The 19473-nt window shown below is 50.2% G+C and overlaps 8 protein-coding genes across 8 annotated transcripts; 3 read left to right on the top strand and 5 right to left on the bottom strand.

Moving 5' to 3' along the window:
- Window positions 1-396: 396 nt before the first annotated feature.
- On the bottom strand, window positions 397-1287 carry VFPPC_03967 (hypothetical protein; the record flags this gene model as incomplete). Its single annotated transcript, XM_018283395.1, has 1 exon — window positions 397-1287. The coding sequence occupies one exon, from the start codon at window positions 1285-1287 to the stop codon at window positions 397-399; it is 891 nt and encodes a 296-aa protein (XP_018144443.1).
- Window positions 1288-1775: 488 nt separating this feature from the next.
- Window positions 1776-2009, top strand: VFPPC_15703 (hypothetical protein; the record flags this gene model as incomplete). The annotated part of the gene is made up of 1 exon (XM_018293456.1): window positions 1776-2009. One exon carries the CDS (start codon window positions 1776-1778, stop codon window positions 2007-2009), a length of 234 nt encoding a protein of 77 aa, XP_018144442.1.
- Window positions 2010-2090: 81 nt separating this feature from the next.
- Window positions 2091-3054, bottom strand: VFPPC_03966 (P-loop containing nucleoside triphosphate hydrolase; the record flags this gene model as incomplete). The annotated part of the gene is made up of 4 exons (XM_018283394.1): window positions 2091-2359; window positions 2414-2445; window positions 2524-2830; window positions 2892-3054. 4 exons carry the CDS (start codon window positions 3052-3054, stop codon window positions 2091-2093), a joined length of 771 nt encoding a protein of 256 aa, XP_018144441.1.
- A 2016-nt stretch (window positions 3055-5070) lies between these two features.
- On the top strand, window positions 5071-5736 carry VFPPC_13549 (extracellular protein; the record flags this gene model as incomplete). The annotated part of the gene is made up of 1 exon (XM_018291324.1): window positions 5071-5736. One exon carries the CDS (start codon window positions 5071-5073, stop codon window positions 5734-5736), a length of 666 nt encoding a protein of 221 aa, XP_018144440.1.
- Window positions 5737-6320: 584 nt separating this feature from the next.
- On the bottom strand, window positions 6321-8714 carry VFPPC_03965 (RNA polymerase II CTD phosphatase Fcp1; the record flags this gene model as incomplete). The annotated part of the gene is made up of 1 exon (XM_018283393.1): window positions 6321-8714. One exon carries the CDS (start codon window positions 8712-8714, stop codon window positions 6321-6323), a length of 2394 nt encoding a protein of 797 aa, XP_018144439.1.
- Window positions 8715-11176: 2462 nt separating this feature from the next.
- VFPPC_03964 (condensin complex subunit 1) lies at window positions 11177-14919 on the bottom strand (the record flags this gene model as incomplete). The annotated part of the gene is made up of 4 exons (XM_018283392.1): window positions 11177-11347; window positions 11407-14063; window positions 14126-14631; window positions 14687-14919. The coding sequence occupies 4 exons, from the start codon at window positions 14917-14919 to the stop codon at window positions 11177-11179; spliced, it is 3567 nt and encodes a 1188-aa protein (XP_018144438.1).
- Window positions 14920-15612: 693 nt separating this feature from the next.
- On the top strand, window positions 15613-17133 carry VFPPC_03963 (cell cycle protein kinase; the record flags this gene model as incomplete). Its single annotated transcript, XM_018283391.1, has 2 exons — window positions 15613-15913; window positions 15995-17133. The coding sequence occupies 2 exons, from the start codon at window positions 15613-15615 to the stop codon at window positions 17131-17133; spliced, it is 1440 nt and encodes a 479-aa protein (XP_018144437.1).
- Window positions 17134-18375: 1242 nt separating this feature from the next.
- Window positions 18376-19304, bottom strand: VFPPC_15702 (60S ribosomal protein L27a; the record flags this gene model as incomplete). The annotated part of the gene is made up of 4 exons (XM_018293455.1): window positions 18376-18594; window positions 18811-18900; window positions 18974-19082; window positions 19273-19304. The coding sequence occupies 4 exons, from the start codon at window positions 19302-19304 to the stop codon at window positions 18376-18378; spliced, it is 450 nt and encodes a 149-aa protein (XP_018144436.1).
- Window positions 19305-19473: the final 169 nt, after the last annotated feature.

Raw genomic sequence — 19473 nt, 5'->3', positions numbered from 1 at the left:
TCAATCTGATCTGCCGACTTTCTGATCTGCCCATCTGTGTCTCTACACCGAAAGCACCAAGAAGTTGAACTGGTCGACAACAGTGTTATACCAGGCTACATGGCCATGCTACTACCTGTAGCACGAAACAGTTAAAGATGGGACAGAGCTGAATTTGCGTCGTATTCATACATGTTCTCCGCTGTCAGCTAATATGTTGATCACTAGCCGCAAGAAATGCGTCGAGGGGACAATGCGAGTCTCAATCAAGACCAATGAAGAGTCAGTTCTTCTTCATAACCACTCTTCTCATCTCCCATAAACGCTGAGATATGCTCTCATATACCCCATCAGCTCGCCACCATTTAATGCCCCAAGTGACACAAAAGTAAATGCACGCTAGTCGCTAAATACACATCACAACCTCGACTCATAACTCCAATGGCCCGTCCTCTCAATCCTATCCACAGCCTTCTTCAAATCCTCCATGTACCCCTGATGCATAGCCTGCCTCATATTCTGCGGCAACAACGGCCACGTAATCTTCATAGCATGCACAACAGCCTGGTACTGCAGCCAGCTCAACGTCGTAGGCACCAAGTCATACTCCCTCGCCAGCCTCTCCGGCAAGAAATGAACCGTCAATATCCGCGCGAGAGGCGTCATGGCACGCAGCCGAAAGGGCAAATTGGCAGGATACAGCAGGTCGTTGCACAGCTTGCGCGCCATGTCAGTCACTTCCAGCGTCTCAATGTTGCGGTTCCAGTAGGCCCAGAAGTCGTCGAGCGTAGCAGGCCACATGTCAGGCGGCATGCGAAGCGAAGTTCCATACACGGCAGCCTCTCTGTACAACTCTTCGGTCTGTTCCTGCGTGAAGCCGCCGAAGAAGGTATCCTGGACGACGATGAGGGCGACGAAGAGCGTGGCGGCGGTCCACTTGTGCAGCTCGGGGTCGTTGGCGTCGTACCCATCGCCCTTGACGTGCTTGTGGTAGCCGTGGATGACGGAGAAGATGGCATTCTTTTCCTCGGGGGTGCCATAGACGGCGGCGTTGAGGAAACGAGCCGTGTTTTGGAGTCTCTGCGGGATGCGGGAGGCGAAGCTGGAATGGAGATAACTGCCCTTTGCGAGACCCGGGTGTGCGAACTGGCAGAGGATGGCGAATTGTCCGCCAAAGAGGTATATGTCGTCTACGAGGAGTTCTCTGAGAAGGACGGGCTCTTGGATGGTTTCATGGATCAGGGGAGAGAAGGTCTTGCGCTTCCGGACTGCTCCGGATGGAGGGCTTGCCTCAGCTGCGAGTGGCATGATTGCACATTTAGCAGGAAGGGGAGGAATATGCTTGACAAGAGATGGGAGATGGCTGAGAAAACGAGAGACAATGCTGGATATTTAATAGTAGTACTGAAGTGCGACATGCATGTGTTGTGAAACCAAAGTAGCAGATCTGGACATGGATCATCTTGACATTTTGGTGGGGCAGATGAGGACTTGAAGAAATGGAAATTTAGACTAGAAGTTGAAATCGAACGGAGCGGCGGAGTCGGAGTCACATGTGGATGTCATGTTCCGTCTCACCATCTTACAACCCGGGCCGTTGGTAGACCCCGAAATCCGGGGTAATCCAGGGCTTTATTGACCAGGGAATCATATGAGTTAAATTTGGGAATTACATCTGGTACGTTGAGGAACTATTTCCCCCTTGCCGGTAATGTTGCACATTCCTAATTTGAGTTGACAGACAGTCTAACACAAAGCCGTGTAAGTCCTCACTCAGCCAAGGAATCTGTTTTAAAATGTCTTCAACAACAAATCCTCATCAAATTAACCTGGAATCTAGCCTCAAACCAAATTCCTTACTCAATACAACCCAATCCACCAACTTCATCCACAACCCATATTCACATGCTTCTCCCCGCATCCTCCCGCATCGCCACGAGGCCACATGCATATCACCACACCACGATTTCCTCCCAAACAATGGAAACCCACCAGACAGGCAGCATAAACTACCCTACCTAGGTATTTAGTGGCTGCATATCCCCATCAACTAACAAAGCAGACCGTTCCATCCAATCGCTAAGCCGCCGTTACAAGCCTCCTACGCCGCACTACCGCCCGCCCCATGACCTCCAAATACCGTACCCAACGACACTCACACCAGCAAGTATCACGGCCCACCGCGATCCTGCCTCGACAAAGATCTGTGATGCGAGCCCTTCAACCGCTTCTGCGTCATTTGCTCGCGGGAACGGCGTTTCGGGGACCTTGACGTCGAGGACTTTGCAGAGTGGTCCCCAACCTTCGCTTAGTTGCATCATGTGAAACTTGTGAGGCGGAGTGACCTGCTTGACATAGGCGTTGTGTTCGTCCATACGCTCTGGATGTACGGTTAGTTTCGTATGTGGTATCCTGCCCCGTCATTGCAACTCACCTTCAGTCATGGGACCCCATTTCTCTTCTTGTCTACAGAGAAACAGAATTAGTCTCCTGGCTTCTCGTCTATCGGAATACACCGCCTCATCATGGTAGATAGCAACTCACTGCTCTGAAAACTGCGTGACAAGCTTCGGATACCACCTCTTCCCTGGTACCACCGCCAGAAACACATTCAGAAATCCGGCGCCAGCTGCATTCGAAACACTCTGCCAGCTCTTCCACCAATTCTCCCGATTGCGTCGGACGCAAAAGACCTCGGCGTCCGGGTATAACTCGAGAAGTTCGGCAATGAAGCAATTCCCGGGGGCGTCGGTAATGGCCACGAATCCCTGCGTCGCTTGCTTTAGCAGCGGCATGAGACGGGACTTGTCGTGGCGGGCGGCAAATATATCTGTCCATAGCTTGACGTAGGCTGCGTGCGTGTCAGTGCTTCCTTGTTCCGGCTTGCCAAGAAGTCATCTAGTTGTACGTACCGTCTTCCCGACCGAGCAGTTGGGATCCTCCGTGCATGACGGGTCCGTCGAGGAGTGTTTCCAATGCCATTGCCATGGAGAGGGTTCCTGTCCTGGAGTATCCCGCACCGATGACCTTGAGAGACCGGCTGGGGTCGGTTGGTACCGATGCGACGCCGCCCATTGTGACTTGACTTATCGTGGTTTCCGAGTTGACTGAGTACGATGTCTACGTGAAGTTTGTCATTGAACAGTTAAATGAGTTCAACCGCAATGTCATGTTGTTGGCATTGTCTGAGTCTGTCAGCGCTAGTCAATTCCAGGCATCTGCCGCACAGCAAGCTGTTGGTTCAGAGCTCTCATATCTCTGAAACATCCCAATGACATCAATTGATCTTAACTGGATCTGAGAGGAAAAGGCAATTCCCGCCGCCGTGTGGGTCGAACCCTTGAGCTATGTCATGGCTGTTGCCGATCACGGGGACGTTGAAGCTTGTGTATTAGAGAGACAACCGTACAATGCTTATGTAGTTAGTCTGATAAGACACATGCCCGAAGTTCGTAACATTACTATAGCCATGACCATTACCATTGCAAAACATCATTCTCAGCCTGTATACCCAGTTGCGGTACGATCGGGCATCAAATTTCACATCACAAGTCACAATATCGATGCCTAATCCTGCTTTTGTCAACTAATTGCAATTACCAGTCCAGAGTGTACATAGTCCTTGAGAACGGTTGGTGGCAGTCATTGACAACCCATCCGCAGCAAAAGTCAACTCGAATCTCGCAAACTCCAACATCAACTCTCCCACCTCGAATACCTGATTCGCATACACCATCCAGTACTCAATTTAACGTTGCCTCAACCACCCTATACATTCTCACTCAACCCCTTGCAATCTCAGCGCAGTCACCGTAGGGCAGACAGACTTCATCGCCGTAGAACTTGATGCTTCCCAATAGAGAAGGTAGGAAAGGCGCGTTGCATGAACCGATTTTGGATATGGCCAAGGTTGCATCGATTGGGGGTCAGCGATTGCGATGAGATGCAGTGTAGGTATTGTACAGAATCTCGATGTAGGCTGCCAGTAGCTCAACAACCCGTGATGCTTTAACCTCGCCATCACCAAGCCTAACCCATATAATAGCGACTCTAAGACCTCTACCCGAATTCACAACCTAAATACAGTTGTAATACATTCGTAAACATCACCACAAACACACCACACAGCCAAGTCCCAATCCAGCCAAGGGTACCAAGAACCCTCATCCTCAGCCGCCCAAATCGGGCAGCTGAACAACTTCCCCAGTTCCCCAGATTGAACCTGCGTGTGGCATGCATGTCCCACGTTTTCATCACACGTCAATTCTTCCGGCCATGAACACCAACAGCGAGCTCCGAAAGGCATCCTTTACAATACAAGCGTAAGCAGCAGACTAATTTGCGCAGGAATTTAAAGCCCAAGCCAAGTTGCGGGAATCAGGATCGATAGGCTATACTAGCGCCATCTCCTAATGAGCTTGGCTTCAACCTAGTTTTTGGGTATTTACACGGTCCTAATTATCCGGCACTCTGGCAAAGGTCTAGACATCAAATGGCTTCAACTTTCACCTTGTCGTCCCCTGGCCCCCACTTACGACTACTGCAGGACGTCACAGGAACAGAAATGCTATTCCTACGCTGGTTCATGGAATCCTGTTGTGAACGGCTTGGGTCTTGGCACCGACTTTGGGTTGTCTTGTTTCAAGCTAGGTCGCGCTAGTTGGCCTGAAAGGTAACAATGGCAATTATCCAGATGTGCCAGGCGAATTGTATCAAACCTAGTTGGGGAGCCACACCTTGCCCATGAGGTTACTATCTTGTTAGTGTACACTTGAAAGTGCGCCTGCAAAGTCACTGTGTTGTTGGTGTATACTCAATTGTAGGCAGGCCCTCTGACCATGGTGTATCACTCAGATGAACAAGGGTGTTAGAACACCAGGCTAGATTAGAATTTGGTTAACACATATGTTTCCATGTTACACTGAATCCAGAGTTGCGTAGTGAACTCTCTAGTTACGTTGCAAACTACCTTTTCTCTCCTCTATCCAACAACTATATAACCAACTATCTTCACATCTCACCCATCATGACGCTCTCACACCACACTTACTTACACCAACACCAACACCCACGATAGCAAACACATCCAAAATGCAGTTCAACATCCTCCTCCTCCTGGGCCTAACGTCCCTCACAACCGCCCACATGCAAATGTCCTACCCGCCCCCCTTCCGCTCCAAGTACAACCCCTACACCACAAACGTCGACTACGACATGACATCTCCCCTCTCCGCCTCTGGCTCCAACTACCCATGCAAAGGCTACCACACGCTGCTCAACACGCCCCAGGGCCGCTCCGTAGCCACCTGGTCCGCCGGCGGGAGCTACAACTTCAGTGTCGTCGGCAGCGCCACCCACAACGGCGGCTCGTGCCAGGCCTCGCTGTCCTACGACGGAGGAAGCTCCTGGAAGGTCATACACTCGTACATCGGCGGCTGTCCGCTGACGCAGAACTGGCCGTTTACCCTGCCGAATGATGCGCCGTCGGGCGAGGCGCTGTTTGCCTGGTCGTGGTTTAACCAGATTGGCAATCGGGAGATGTACATGAACTGCGCGCATGTTACTATCCAGGGGAAGAAGCAGCTCAGCAAGAAGAGTCCCTCTGATCCGTTGAACTCGCGGCCCAAGATTTTTGTGGCGAATGTGGGTAATGGGTGTGGTACTTTGGAGGGCGCGGATGTGCTGTTCCCTAAGCCGGGGCCTGATACGGATAATATCTCCAGGAAGACGGCGAATCCGGTTGGTAATTGTGGTTAAGAGGTTGAAGAGGAAGAGTCGGTGATGGAATGTTTGAGTGATGGGAGTTGATGGAGGGTGAATCGAGAATTCACAAGCTAAAGGAGACATTGAAAGAGATTGATGGCATTGAAGAGATGATCCAGACCAAGGAAGGCATGTTTCATGTACATAGTTGTTGGCCTACTCTGTAGGATCAGTACATACTGTCACTAACCTACGTATATATCCATCGTTTGACCAACGACTTCGTATGACTGCATGTGACTGCGAGTGCCACTAGTTACAACCAATACTTACAGCAATACAAGTCACAAACCGACTCATCTACAATCACGAGTCTCACTGCTGGATGAAAATGGCAACACGAGAGTGGACGCTTTATTGCTAACTCCTGTTCAAACTCCTTGCCATCCATGTACAACAAAACACACTCGCTCTAAATGACAAAACCATGTATGTATGCATGATTCCAACGCGACCCATGCCGCACATCACATCACATATATGCACAGTGTTAATCCTCCTCTGCCCACACAGGCATGACAAGCCAAAAGCTACAATCACATGGAATGCTACCATTTGCGCCGCTGTCCATAAAAAGCTCAATCATCTGCCGCCTCCAGTTCCGCCAAAAGTTCCCTCTCCAGCTCGTCATCATCTATATCCCCTTGTTCGTCCTGTGATGGCTCAATGGCAGCTGCCTTGTCGCTTTTGACAATTGACTCGTCGCCAGTTGGCACCGGTGTTGGTAGGCTGCTGCCCTCTTCTTCGACATCGTCTCCATTCGGCGTTCGTACAGCTCTCAAGCCCGACGCTCCACGGTTACGGGAAAGGCGTTGCTTCTTGGCCAATATGCTTTCGCCCGCAATACTAGGTCCGTCGCCATCTGACTCATCTCCTTCGGCAGGTTGTTTCCGCTTTTTGCCCTTCTTTTCTGGGCTATCGGTTCCAGAACTGTCCGTGTCACCATCGTTGTCACCCTCAGCACCGCTCTCAACGTCGTCATTGTCGACATCTCCCTCTTCCTCCTCGTCCTCGTCTTCATCATCGTCATTGTCAGTGCCGAGGAACTCTTCCAGATCCTTGTCTGCCGTGGCCCAATCAAAATCCTTCAGGTTTCTTGCTTCCGTCTCTGCATTCTCGGCTTCTGATGTGGGCTCTGTGGTATCATCGGATCGTTCGCGGTCTGCTGCAATGTTGAGGTAATATGGTCGCTCGTCCAATCGGCGCCATTGGCTTAGGCAGTCGATCAGCCAATTGTGATTAACAATTTTGATGCTCGGAATCTTGGCGGCTTGTTGCACCTTTTTTGTTCTGGGTCGAGCCAGCGATACAACCAAATGTGTGACGCGGCGTGACACACTATCCAGTACTTGGGCACCAAAACTTTGTGCTTGCATCCCAATCTCGGAATCTTCGATATTGACGCCAAGAGGTACCAGGCCGGACAGAACAATAACCAGTCCAGACAAGACATTTGACTTCAATTCGTCGAGGATATCACCAACATCGGGCACCATGGACAAGTCCACGCCATCATCAACTGACGATTTTCGTCGCGGCTTGCTGTGCCCTGGAGGGTGTGTGGGCTCTGACTGTCGTCGTTCTTCTCTTCTCCTGTCGTAGGTTTCGTAAAAGGATGAATGGAGGTCGGTAAGATGATCCTGTAGAGCAATAAGCTCTTCGTCGTCATCGCTTAGTAAATGCTGTCTGGGGTGGTTCGGGGATGATCCGCCTGTCTGCGGGTCTTGAGCTGAAAGCTCGTCTTCCTTGTCCAGTTCTTCTTGCATGTGCAGCATTGGCCGGTCTGTCAATTGCTTCTCTAGCGTCTTTTCCTGCTCTTCTGCTTGAATCTTGAGGCTAACTTCGTCATCTGCTCCACTCATTCTTGCTATTTCTTCCAAAGGTGATGTTTTCCCATCAGTCTGTGCGCCGTTTGAACCGTTACTGTTATTGGGAGCCAACAGTGCGCCATTGGACTGGGGAGGTGCTGGCAAAATGTCTGTCCGCTTCGGCAGGAAGCTAGAATTGATGTCGCCAATACCCTTGAAGAAGTCGTAAGGCACGACCTTGATAAGGTTTGGCCGATTTCGCGGCCACACATCAGCGCGATCATCGATAATAACAACCATGTTGGTGCTGACTGGAAATAGTCGCTGTAAGCTCTTTGAAGTTATGCTGCCGTTCTCGTCTCGACTGATGACGCGATTGCCAAAGAGCTTCTTATCTGGGTCGACAATCCGCGCAATATTCAGTGCGTACGCACGTGTACCCATAGTGTACACATGCAATTCGTATAATGACGAGACCTCTTCGAGGAATTCTTGTAAGCCAGGCCTCAACTTGATGTAGTAGGTGCAGCCACTAGCCAAACCCCTTGGTCCATCATCATTGAGTTGAAAGCTTTTGACATCTTTGACAGCCTCGTAATTGGGATTCGAAGTGTCTTTTTGCCACTCGCCAATTGTTGGCTCTATACATGCATGAATAATGGTCTGGTCCAAGTCGACGACGAGGCTCAGCTTGCGCTGACGCAGAAGGCGCTTCTGCGTGTCATGCTCTGCCTTCATCGCGACGCTTTCGCTAACCATCAAGCCGGTTTGGTCGTGGGTCATGTTGATCATAGCGCGGTCAGTGTCCCTCTCTTCGGTGGCCCAATTGAATTCGGTCATATCAGCGCCGCAAAGGCTACAGAGACCTTGGATTTGCACCTCGTGACCGCAAGCCTCTTCCACCATCATGCATGGTGTGTCGGCATTGATGACCATGCCTTCTTTGATTCGCCATTCCTTCAACTTGCCCTCTGCAGGGCTGTCGTATTCGGTATATGTTGTTTCGTCAACCCATTCATCGTCGCTTACTTTCCGCCGCCAAGTAAACTTGTATTCGATAATGGTTTCTTGCTTTTTTATAGAGTCTCCCGGTGACTTGAGAAGCTTTGTAATTGTGATGGGATAATGCAGGCGCGAGCCTAACGAGACGACTTTGTCGTACATGATACAACGAGGTTTGGTGTGTTTTGGGCGGTTTCAATTAAAGAGTATTATGACAGTTGTAACGGGGTGTGCAGGAAATGTTACAGCCGGTGATAACAAAAGTCGGGACGTGGTAGCAAGAGTCGGGAGAGGAGTGAGATTGTAACCATCCAGACTGCCAGCTATAACGAGTCAGCTCTTGTTTGATCATGCGTTTGTGGTCTTGTGCCGTAGCTGCCGGGGGTGGAGTGACGACGATTCACGGACCTAACGATCTCCCCCGTTCTCAATCCTTCTCGAGTAATCAACCTCGATCAAGCCCATGGCCTGCCGGTTATGGTTGGAGTCGCGATGCAACTATCGCACGATGCGCCTCAGATGCAGCGCGAGCCACCTTGTTCGAAGGCTGACTCTGGGACAGACAGACAGAATGGAAAGCTGAGCTGGAAGAGGACACAGCAGAAGTGCCAAGTAAGATGAAACGGCAACAATTGGAAAACAAAGAGGAATGGCTCGCCGGGCGCAATTCGTCAGGGTGTCGCGATGGCGCTTGTCTCCTGCACGCACAGGCGTAGACAAAGGCGAATGGATGCGATGCGGTACGGTATGGTATTTTGTGGTATGGTATCGTATGATGGTCGTTGAGTCTGATCTGGTCTGGTCTGGCTGTATTGGATAAAATGGATTCCAAGGTGTCAGAGCTTATGAGGGTCTGGTCCTTGTCTGGCTCTGCTCTGCTCTGGCTCTGGTTCGGCCGGGTCTGGGTCTGGGTCTGGGTGTGCTTGGTCTGGGTTAGAGTCGAGGCGAAGACGTGACGCAGACTAAACGCAGCTGCCCGCAAGCGGCACAAAGGCTCTAGTTAAAGAGCAACTTGGGAAAGCAGCACCCAATTCAAGTAGGCGGTGATTGGCCAGATGGATCAACCGGTGGTCCAAGCTCCTGTTTTTGTGGGGGCGCTAGTCCAAGGTGCCAGCTGCAAATCACGTGGCTGGGTGAAAAGAGGAAAACACGTGGTGCGTCAGGTGATGGTTGAAGAGGAGAAGCAGCCGGATGTTGATGTTAAAAAGGTACGGTGTTGAGCCAAAATTGGATGAAAATACCGGGACACATGAAGTGTGAAGAGACTGATGCCGGGATATTGCAGAGCGGGGAGTCAAGGGTTGGGCTGGCTGTTACTCAGTTTGAAGTTGAGCAACGCAAAAGCAAAGCAAAGCAGCCAGACAAGCAAGCCACAAAGACAATGCAAAGCAATGCAAGTAAAGCAGCTAAACTGAAAGCAAAGCTCAAGAGCTGCTCTGTTGCATCAACCAAAGCTGAGACGATTGACTCAGTACCAGTGTCAGGTAGCAATATTAAACAAGTACTTGCAACTTGCAATCACAGATTGAATGCCCCAAGATGGATGCAGTAGAGTCAAGTACAAGTTCCGGCTATAGCTACCTGTGCCTAAGTACCTAATGGAAAATGGTCAAGTTCCAGATGTCCCGTTGTGGTCTGGTGGATGGGGTAATGTTGCTGTTACTCTTACTGAAACCAAAAAGATCAATCAGTATGGTAAAGCAATAGAATGGCGTCAATGTATTGATGAGTGTCTGGTGTTTGATGTTGTTGTATGTCGTCTGTGTCTGGTCTCGCGTCAACTGCTCCCAAGCAAGCTGAGCCTGGTCTGGATTTTGAGCTCGGGAAGACCCCGCCCTTTTGTACTCAAACAGAACAAAAATATGGAGCCAAAGAACCAGGCCAGAGTCAAGTGCACCTCTGCTGGGCTGTAGGCTGTCCAATGCCGCTGCAGGGGTCGTGCTGGTCAATTGGTTCAGGTCTGTGTATGTGGGGCTCCATGACTCTGTGAATCTGGTGCTCTCACCACTCTTCACAATTAGGCCCGACTACCCTAGACGTCAAGCCAACATCAAGAAATACTGTTCAGCAAACGATACCTGACTGTTCACAACAAGTAACACATAAAATGACATTAAAATCAGTTCGTATACAATTGTACACTTGTTTTTTAGCTGTTCATTCTCAGCTGCGCTTCCAAGTTACCCAACTCATAGTGACCCACCACCCTGAAATAGCTTCACCTCATGCCAAACATCACACCACCAGCAGAACACATACATTCCGTACTTCAGTAATCGCAAAGTCGCCAGAAACACCCAACGGCTACACCGGTCCAGATGGTAAATGTGGGGTATTATATGAGAATTTTTTCACACCCCGTTCATCTTTGATCGGAACCCCAAGATTTCACCATCTACTTCACCTACGCCCTTGACCACGACCAACACATCCACAGAGGAACCTATTCGGCCCCAGCATCAGTATTCACTTCAGCACATGCCCATCGTTCGTCATTAAAGTAAAATTAAGTGATATAGACCATAAAATCCCATGCCATCTATACAGCCGCAAACTCCGCGTCATAAAAGTCTTGCAATATCATACATCATTCACCACATCCTATTCACACTCCATCAGCCTTCTCATGCTGTGGCCTGAACAAGCTTGAACCCCTCAGACACTGTCTTCGTAATCTCTTCATTCTTATGTGGCAACAGTCCCAACGCAAAAGCCACGTCGTTCCACTGTCTCTCTGTCTCGCATCTCGGTAATCTAGCTGCCAGCTTCTCCGCCAGCTGCTTCGCGTGCTTGTCCTGTTCATACACGTTAGCAACAGCAAATCTTCCCCAATAACTATTATAACTTTACGAACCTTCTCCACAAAGCCGAGCAGGAACCGGATAATCCGCTTGAAGCTCTCTTCATCCATTCTGCCACCGGCACTGAGCAAGCTAAACATGTCGACAAAGTGGTTGTACACGGCATTGTCCTTGGTGCTGAGTTCTGTAAAGAACATTCTGGCTAGGTCGGCGATGCGGCGGTCCTCGTCCTCGAGGCACTTGGCCATTTCTCCGAGTTGGCCCTTGACCTTGACCTGACCGGCCAAAATGAGGAACGTCAATGTCATGAGGCAGGTTCTCTTGACCGACGCGTCGTCATCTGCAAGGCGCCTGTATAGGAAGTCGGTGTTTTCGTCAATCAGGTGGTTGAAGCACACTGCCATGTCTCCCAGTGCAATCACTGCGTTGGAACGCACAGTGGCATCTGGTGACCTTTCCATGATGGTGATGAGAAGTGGTAGGTTTGTCTCGCAGTACTCAGACGAGACACACATCAGCTTTGCGAGGCACAGCGTTGCCGCCGCCTGGAGACCCTTGTCGGCATACGTGGTGTTGTTGGCGCAAATCTCGGACACCAGGGGCCCGAAGACGGCCAAGAGAGACTCTGGGCCGTATAAAAGTTCCCGTTCTCTGATATGGGCCATGGCCTCTGTAAAGTCATCTTCAGTAGTACCCCCAATGAGGTCCAATTCATCTGCTTCTTCCTTTTCCTTTTCCGCCTTGACCGGCGTCTGCTTCTCTTTTTCTTGCTTTCTACGCTTGAAATCGAGTTCGCAGAGCTCGAGATGCACAATCTGCTTGATGGCGACGTGTCCAACAATAAACAAAAGTTGTGACAAGTTGACAGCGTTGTCGCGCGTCTTGGGCTTGTCCACCTGCATTGTTTGGTTCATTGTTTGATTCATCGTCACGTCAGGCATGCCTTTGGTCTCGTCTCTTGACGTTGGCCTTGAGCCTGGGCGAGACTGTGCAAAGACATGCTTTGTCTTGCGTCGAATAATTTCAGAGCAGAGCACATCAGGGTGCTTGGAAATGGCATAAATGGCATTGATAGCTTGCTCGGCAACACCGTACCACTCCTTGCTCTCCGACTGAACCTCAGCAATAGCCGCCAAGCGCCCGAGGACCGCATGGTCGTTGGGTAGCCTGTTGAACTTGGTCGTCGACTCCTTGGCATGACGTCCTGTTGGGTTGATTCTTCTTAGGGCAATGCAGGTGTACTTGGCTAGCTGCAAGTCCGCTCGTCCGTGTGAGCCCAGACCGGTACGAAGCATGGTCTCAATCTCATCAACAGCAATTTCCGGACTAGCCGTAGCCAGCATTCCAAGTACAATGATGGCGCCACGACGCTGTGTTCTTGAGATCTCACGCCTCTGTACACCGTAGACTTGCCACAGTTTGGTCACGACGATTTCTGGGATAATACCACCCTTCATCATCGTGGCAAGCAGTTGCTCCAATGATGTGAGCTCTGCTGGGGTGGCACCGAATGTCAAGCTAATCATGTTACGGGCCACATAGTTTGCCGCGTCGTTCGGGCTGAAGGAATCCGGAGCCTCAAAAAAGAGCCTTCGGTAGCACTCAATCAAATGCGTCTGTACACCCTTGCCTTCATCACTGTTGCCCTTTGTCCAAATCAACCTCAACATGCGCCGAATACCCACCTTGTTCTGCTCGATGTTGTAGGCATCTCCGATTTCAAAATAGTCAATGGCTTCAATAACTTCGCTCTTGTTCCTGGCGCCGAGTAGTTGACACACGATACCAGTAGCGTCGTGGAGGACGTCAATGAAGCGAAGAGCCTCGTTGTAGTATCTCCGCGTTAGGGTCAGTTTTTCGATTGCCTCGCCGGTGGCTGCCTCTTCCTGCGCCTTCTTGATGGCGGCCATCTTCTCTTCCTCGGTCATTTCCTTGGGCTTTTGCGGCGAGTCAATCTGCGTAGCTTCATCTAGAAGCGCATTGTCGACAGTGGTGTTGGCATTCTCCTCTCCAAATCCTGGCATACCTGGAGGTGGTTTAAGTGCATTAAGCTCTTCCTCCACCTTGTCATGACGTTCCTGCCACTCCTTGCGAGAGAGCTGGGCGCCGTGCATGACAGTGAAAGGATGGGTCTTGATAAGGATTCCGAGAAGCTTGATGGCGTTTCTGCGCACGTTGCTACTCTTATCCTCTAGGCTGCGACATGCGAGCTCAGCGGCCTTCTGTCGCCTCTTCGGGAACTTCTGGTCCAGTTCGCAAAGCTTCATGTAGACTTGGAGAGCTCTGCAGCGGCAGTATGGATTGATGTCCAAGAACCTCTCCTCCAACACGTCAAAGAAAGCATTGAGTTGCGATTTATGGTTCTCGCTTCGCTCGTCTTGTTTGCTGAGATAGCCAATCATGTTGCCGCAGACTTCGATGAGCGCACATCGCAATGTGTAAGACTCACTGTCAAGCTGTTTGGCCAGCATGGTCATCTGCTTAATGACGAGCCTAGGGGCCAACTCTGAGAGCTTGGCAATGAAGGCAGAGACGGACTTGGGCCCGCGGGAATCATTTGAGTTGAACTCTTTGCCAGAAATCTCGCGCAGTACCTCATCTGCAAGCTGAGGGTAGTCATAGGTCTCGGCCAAAATATGCAGAAATTCGGCCATGGGTTCTGACAGATGCTCGAAGTAGGTCAGGTTCTGGATGACATTGATTTGCGCGGCTGCCTGTATGTCAGTGACTTTTCGACATCCAAACAATCCGAGAGGGAATTTAACAACGAACCATATCCGTGGCCGTGGTGCTTTACAGCAATACATAATACTTTGAAGCAGTGCATTCGAATTGATGTAGTCTTGGCGCGCTGCTCACTCTCCAAAATCATGTAGACTGGTCTCGTGAGAAGGCTGATGAATGTATCTCTTTCGCTGGTAGTCAGGAAGATTTTGGACAGCTTCTGCTTTAGAACTTTGCACATGACTTCCAATGCGGCCTGAAGCTGTGTCGCCGAGTCCCAAGTCTCCTCCTTTGAAGCGCCCTTCTTGGGCTTGGCCCGGCCACGAGCAACGGGCACTGTCGATGATTTCTCGGCGGCTTTCGTCTCGACTGCAGCGATTGTCCATTGTAATAAGAATCCATATATCTCGAGAAGCTGCTTGTGGTGAGGTACAGAATCTTGTTCGTCAGGCGTGTCCATGTCATTGTACATGTAGTCGCATTCGGCACTGAGACCGCTCATTACCAAGTCAAATATCTTGCTCAAGGCGTGGGTTGGCAGATATGACGTGTATCTTTATATGGCGCACGTTAGTGGTTATTGTTAGCCAAGGAGTGGCGCATACTCACTTGAGAAGAAACTGCAGTGAGTCCATATTTGTTGCCCGCAGAATGGCATCTGGATCATGTGCGACAGCATCGACAATAGGGTTCAACACGGGGTTGATGACAGGATTTGTGAGAGATTCGGGGTCATTTTCACAGTCAAAAAGGGCGCTGTCGGCCTCTGGCGTGGGTATTGTTGTGGGATCGGACATGTAATGCTTGAGCGCATCGTTGATATCGAAGTTGATTGTTGCCATGATGGGCTGATCGTGTCGCCTCGGAGGCGACGGGGGAGGCTTGCGCGCAGAGAGGCTATATGCAAAGAGGATGTGGACGGGTTGTAAAAAGAAGAAAGAAGCTAAGAGGTTAGTATGTTTGACGCTGAGCACACAGCTATATTTGCCCAACACTCAAAATTGTCGTCAATTGTCGGCTGTGATGCTGATGATGTGGTGTTTCGGTTCAGACTCGTGTCCCTCAGCAACGGCTCAACGTTGTTTTTGTTTTGTTCAAATACGCGCCAAAGCTAAGCTCATCAAGACCCCACATTTGTGCAACTTTATGCTCATCTTATGCACCATTATGCATGGGCCTCCATCAAGACATGCTGAAGCTGACATTAGTCGCGTGTCTCTCGTCCAATCAATTTGGTTCCCAGTTGCAGCTTGGCCAAACACGTTCAATCCAAACTGACAAGTCAAGCCCCTCCATGGGCACAACAAGCGATTGGATTATTAACTCCAGGAAGGACAGGGCAGTTGCAGATTGTTTGCATACTGCCTTCAATTAATCACACTGCCGTCTCTTGGTCGTGAGCGGCATCAATTGATTTGGTCCTGTTCCGTTGTCGCTAACCATCTTGCTCTGCGTCGCTTGAAGGATCAACGACCTTGTTTTGACAACGGCAATTTCGTTTGTGTACCTCGAACCCTGGTGGGTGACAAATACACATGGCTGCTACAGTCGTTCGTCGGAGGGTCGAGGAACCCTTTGATATCCATGAAGATGCGCGCACAGAAGAGACCGAGATGATGGTTGAAGATGATGTCGACCATCTCGCCAATGATGCTGCCATAGCTGCAGCGACTGACGAGGTAATGGAGGAGGAAGTCGAAGATGAAGAAGACGAGGAGGAGGACAGCTCAGAAGACGAACAAGTCGAAACCAGCGTACAAGCTGATATGGATAAGCTGGGAGATGACTTTCCTGGCTTTCGTGGAAAGTATCGCCTTATTAAGAGGATTGGCGAAGGTATGTTTTGTCATGTTTCTACAATGTATTAATGCCTTGATGGTCTCGTCAAACCAATGCTGACATGCATGGTCTCCTCAGGAACCTTTTCTACTGTCTATAAAGCAGAAGATTCCCAATACGACAGATTTGACAACAGTTGGGACTTTGACGATGACTCGTCAAAATGGACACCACCACCTCTCAAGAGACACGCCAGCCATGCATCTTCCGAGCGTTCCCAACGGCGGCGCTCGCGATACGTTGCCATAAAGAAGATTTACGTCACCTCAAGTCCAGCTCGTATCCTGAACGAGCTCGAGCTGCTCCATGATTTGCGACAATGCCCCTCTGTCTGTCCTCTAATCACAGCTTTCCGAAACACTGACCAAGTGGTTGCTATTCTGCCATATTTCCGACACGGGGACTTCAGGGCATACTTCAGAGATATGACCATCCCGGATATCGCTATTTACCTGCGATCCCTATTTACCGCTTTAAAAAGCGTACACGAACACAAAATTTTGCACCGAGACATTAAGCCAACCAACTTCCTCTACGACCCTGCTACCCAACACGGCGTCCTAGTCGATTTTGGACTAGCAGAACGGGAGGGATCCGATTGCAAACCATGCCTCTGCCACGAGCATCGCGAAATGCGCAAGCATCGCCAAGCCAACTCTGTCTGGGCTCAGACTGCAACCACATCACAGCCAGGGTATCCCAAGTCAGACACGAGATTGTCAAAACGCGCCAATCGCGCGGGCACAAGGGGATTTCGCGCTCCTGAAGTCTTGTTCAAATGCACCGAGCAAACTACCTCAATTGACATTTGGTCTGCTGGTGTTATTCTTCTCACTATTCTCTCCAAACGCTTTCCGTTCTTTAACTCGGCAGATGATGTTGAGGCCATGATTGAAATAGCAACCATTTTTGGCTCTAAGCGTATGAAAGCCGCCGGCCTACTACACGGGTGCGTTTTTGAAACCAACATCCCTACAGTAGGCCAGCAAGGCTTTACAATGGAAAAGATCATTCTCTGGAGTACCTGTCGCACAGATGACAAGCCGCTGACCCCTGACGAGAAACTGGCTGTGCGATTCTTGGAGCGTTGTATGGAATTGGATCCTTCTAGACGCATTACAGCCGAGCAGGCGCTGGAGCACGAGTTTTTGAGTATTGACCAGCCTCAAAGCCAGGGACACGGCGATGATGACGAGGTCGATATGCTTGCGGCATAATTTCATACTGGACCACTTGGAGTTTCTACTTTGCGATATCAGGTAGTTTTATTGGAACCAGGCAGCACAAATCGGGGATCCATGTGTGGTAAGCATCTTTGGGGCGTTGGTACATTTGTTCTGGGCGTTTTGAACTGGCATGGACTGGACCTTGGTTGCGATTAGATCTGTATAAGCACATGGAGTTAGTAGACGTATAGCGAGGCGGCTTGATAAGAAATGGGTACACCTTCATACATTTGTTTCTGTGCATGGAGACCTGTTGGAGAGGACAGGTTTTTGCTTGATAGATGCAGATGTGCTCTGCGGCGTGGCCGGTTGGGACTGATGGCAGTGATAGCAATCAGATGCATAACTCCATGAAGATACGCCATGATTATTCTTCGTAGGCGCAACATGAGCTGCGCGTCTGGCTTGGTTGGTTTCTTACCATGTCGTCTCACGTTCTGTCAATTGCTGGCCACGTTCCACCGAGCAACAACTAGTCGGCGATTTACTGAAGACTGACGTATGATGATGGTCGTTGCCCATCTACGGGACGAATCTTGATATACTGGGCGTTGCACAGACAGCCGACTTACGGTTCAATTTGATATATCCTTTCCTCAACGATGGTTACAACCCAGACTGATCTTCCCAGACTGATCTTCCCAGACTGATCTTCCCAGACTGATCTTCCCAGACTGATCTTCCCAGACTGATCTTCCCAGACTGATCTTGCCAAACTGATCTTGCCAAACTGATCTTGGATTTAGCACCTTGACAAAGTAGTTGGCATTAATCACGACGATTCAGCACCGTCATTTCAACCCGAAGAACCATAATTAATGGCACCTCGCCAAGACATCACAATATTGAGCCAAATCAAGTTATGCATGGGCGAAAAATCGATTTTTATTCGTCAAAACTCCATGTCAAGAGTCCCCTGATGCAATGCGTTCGAAACCGACCCGACCCTAGGTCCCCGATTCCCGAAATTTTCTTCAGCTCCCGGTGTACAGGTTTCATTTTCTGGCGTGTCAAAACAATTCCCAACCGCGCCAAAAAGCGATAGCTTGCTATAAAACCGGTTCCCAGTTTCCTTCCCCGACTCCCATAAGCCCATTTCTCGAAAAGCACGGAGCATGAAATGCTTTCGGAAAAAAACAAACACAGAAACAAGACCAAATAGAATGGGCGAGAAAAATGGGGTTATATATTTTTCCTGGATTCTATTTTCATGATTTGTTTCGTTGCGGTCATTTAAGCAACCAGCTCGACAACACCACCGGCCTCGTTGATCTTCTTCTCAGCCAGCTTGCTGACCCATCTTGCGCGGACAACCAGGGGGATCTCAGGGAGACGGCCCTTGCCGAGGACCTTGGAGTAGCCGAGGGGGAGGAGGTCGAGGACGGGGACGGTGTCCTTCTTGGCGCCGGAGACGTAAGCGTCGCGGGTCTCGGTGGGAACGAGAGCCCACAGCTGCGACTTTGTTAGCAATCCGACCATCAGGTAAAAACGTCAAGCCGCGAGATTTGTCCAATGTGACCTGCACCCGATTTTTGGCAGAGTTTGGCTGTTGGTGCGACATTTCTATTGCAATTCCCTTCACTGCCAGCTGGAAATGTTTCCCCCGCATCAAGGTCGGCCCAGAGGATCAAATCGTATCGCGGGAGCAGGAAGAGATTTTTTATGTACCTTGTCCAGGTTGATGACGGGCTTCCAGAAGTGGTTCTGCTGCTTGTGGAAGTATCGCATACCAACCTTACCGAAGTAACCGGGATGGTACTGTTGAGAGAATTGTTAGCAATCGTCGTGTCCTTTCGCCCATCGTGCTGGATATCTTCGGAGTCGGTCGAACCTTGTCCATGTTGGTACGGTGGTGGTGCTGACCACCAGCCAGACCACGACCACCTGGGTGCTTGCGGTGCTTGCCAACACGACCGTGGCCGTGAGAGACGTGGCCGCGACTGTAAAACACGAGAAATGTCAGTATGCATGATTTCCCCAGGTGAATCAATCCCCCAAGTTGACGAGTCCCTTGACGAGAAAGTCCGCCCTCGAAACGACATTGACATTGGCACCCAATGACGACTGCAAAGACTTCCAATTCTCTCGAGGATCGTAACACCTTCTCATCGGGAGGATATAATCACGTACAGCTTGCGGGTCTTCGAAGTTCGGGTAGGCATGGCGACGGTTGTGGTGTTGTCGCTTTTCCGATGTTTGGTCGTCGAAGACTGGAAGTGGGTGGTGATGATTTTGCGCCTTCTGGCGTTGCTGATTACACGGAACCCGGAAAATTGTTAGCGAGAGGGCAGAACAACCCTAAACACATTTGTGTGGTTGTGGGACTCTCTG

Source organism: Pochonia chlamydosporia, chromosome 3 (assembly GCF_001653235.2).
Source record: "Pochonia chlamydosporia 170 chromosome 3, whole genome shotgun sequence".
Taxonomy (NCBI): domain Eukaryota; kingdom Fungi; phylum Ascomycota; class Sordariomycetes; order Hypocreales; family Clavicipitaceae; genus Pochonia; species Pochonia chlamydosporia.
Note: the sequence above shows the minus strand (reverse complement) of the source record. Positions and strands in the feature narration are given on the sequence as shown.